Raw genomic sequence first — 1,106 nt, forward strand, 5'->3', positions numbered from 1 at the left:
CATCCATTGGGACAAGGGACTCAGCGTCGCGGACACGCTCACTTGTTTGTTACCTCACCCTCCTCTTCCCGCGCTCTCCAATGAGCAGGGCGAGGGGGTGGGGTGTGAGGTCGTCGCCAAAACTGCGTCTGGACCATAAAAGTACCCCAGGCGGCCGCGGCCCCTTTCACTACATCGATTGCAGTTGGGCCACGACGTCTCCCCCTTCCTCTCCCCCGCCTTCCTCACTTTGTTTTTCGTTTCCGTCTTTCTTTCGGAGTGCCGTCATCGGTTGTTTATCCGCCCACGCTCAGCCCCATCCATCCCCCCGCCCCAAACCCCCAACCCCTCCACTCCATTAGGCACATGTCGCAGCAGGCGGGAAATTCAAACCTCCGCGCGGAAGCGACACGCCGAGAGCCTTGTCGTCGACACAGCCTTCCGGCCGAGGGGATCGAAACTCCTGGCGCCATCAAGCCGCGCCCCGCCCTGCGGCGCCCATGCCACCCCGCCCTTTGTGTTGTTTAATCCATGCATTCATTTATTTATTATTTATTTTTTCACCATTAGAAATTTAAGTCGAGATTTGAGCAGAAATACACAATTTTTTTTCAGCGCTTCCTCGAGAGCGAATTTCTCCGACATAATTCTTAAGGGAAAAGATGATCCAGGCCAGATAGGACGGCGCCACCATGGCTGCCGCCGGCGGTCCTTGACACTGGCGATCGATATGTAGGGGCGGCTGCAGCAGGGCGCCCCTCCACGCCGCCCCTCCGCCGCGCCCCCTCGGCGCCCCCGCGCCCCTACCGCTGGCTGGCTGCCCCCCGCCCCCACGCGCGCGGGCTCCCTACGCAGCCAGCCCTGCCCTGCGCAGCCCCCGGTGCCCAGTCGCACGCCGGCAGTGCGCGAGTAGCCGCCCCTCCGCCCGTGTCCTCCCGGTTCCTTCCGTTCGCCCTGCCGCGTCCGCCCGCGCACCGGCCTCACCATGTTCTACGCCAGCGGCTATCACTACAACCCCTCGACGGGGAAGTTCCCGTCGGTGGTGCGGCAGACCATGGCCGTGCGCCGCGCCGTGGAGCGGCTCAAGCGCGGCGGCGAGATGCACCACCTGCGCGAGCTGCGGCGGC

General features: G+C 63.8%; 1 protein-coding gene across 1 annotated transcript in view; it reads left to right on the forward strand.

Annotated features, from left to right (window-relative positions):
- Nucleotides 1-875: 875 nt before the first annotated feature.
- Nucleotides 876-1,106, forward strand: part of LOC113211207 (facilitated trehalose transporter Tret1) — a 55,609-nt gene continuing 55,378 nt past the window's right edge. Inside the window, exon 1 of the mRNA XM_052264812.1 lies at nucleotides 876-1,087. Within this exon, the coding sequence (XP_052120772.1) occupies nucleotides 965-1,087 (123 nt within the window). The 5' untranslated portion in view covers nucleotides 876-964. The remainder of the gene's footprint in view (nucleotides 1,088-1,106) is intronic.

This window comes from Frankliniella occidentalis, unplaced genomic scaffold (assembly GCF_000697945.3).
Source record: "Frankliniella occidentalis isolate FOCC.00 unplaced genomic scaffold, Focc_3.1 Scaffold21, whole genome shotgun sequence".
Taxonomy (NCBI): Eukaryota; Metazoa; Arthropoda; class Insecta; order Thysanoptera; family Thripidae; genus Frankliniella; species Frankliniella occidentalis.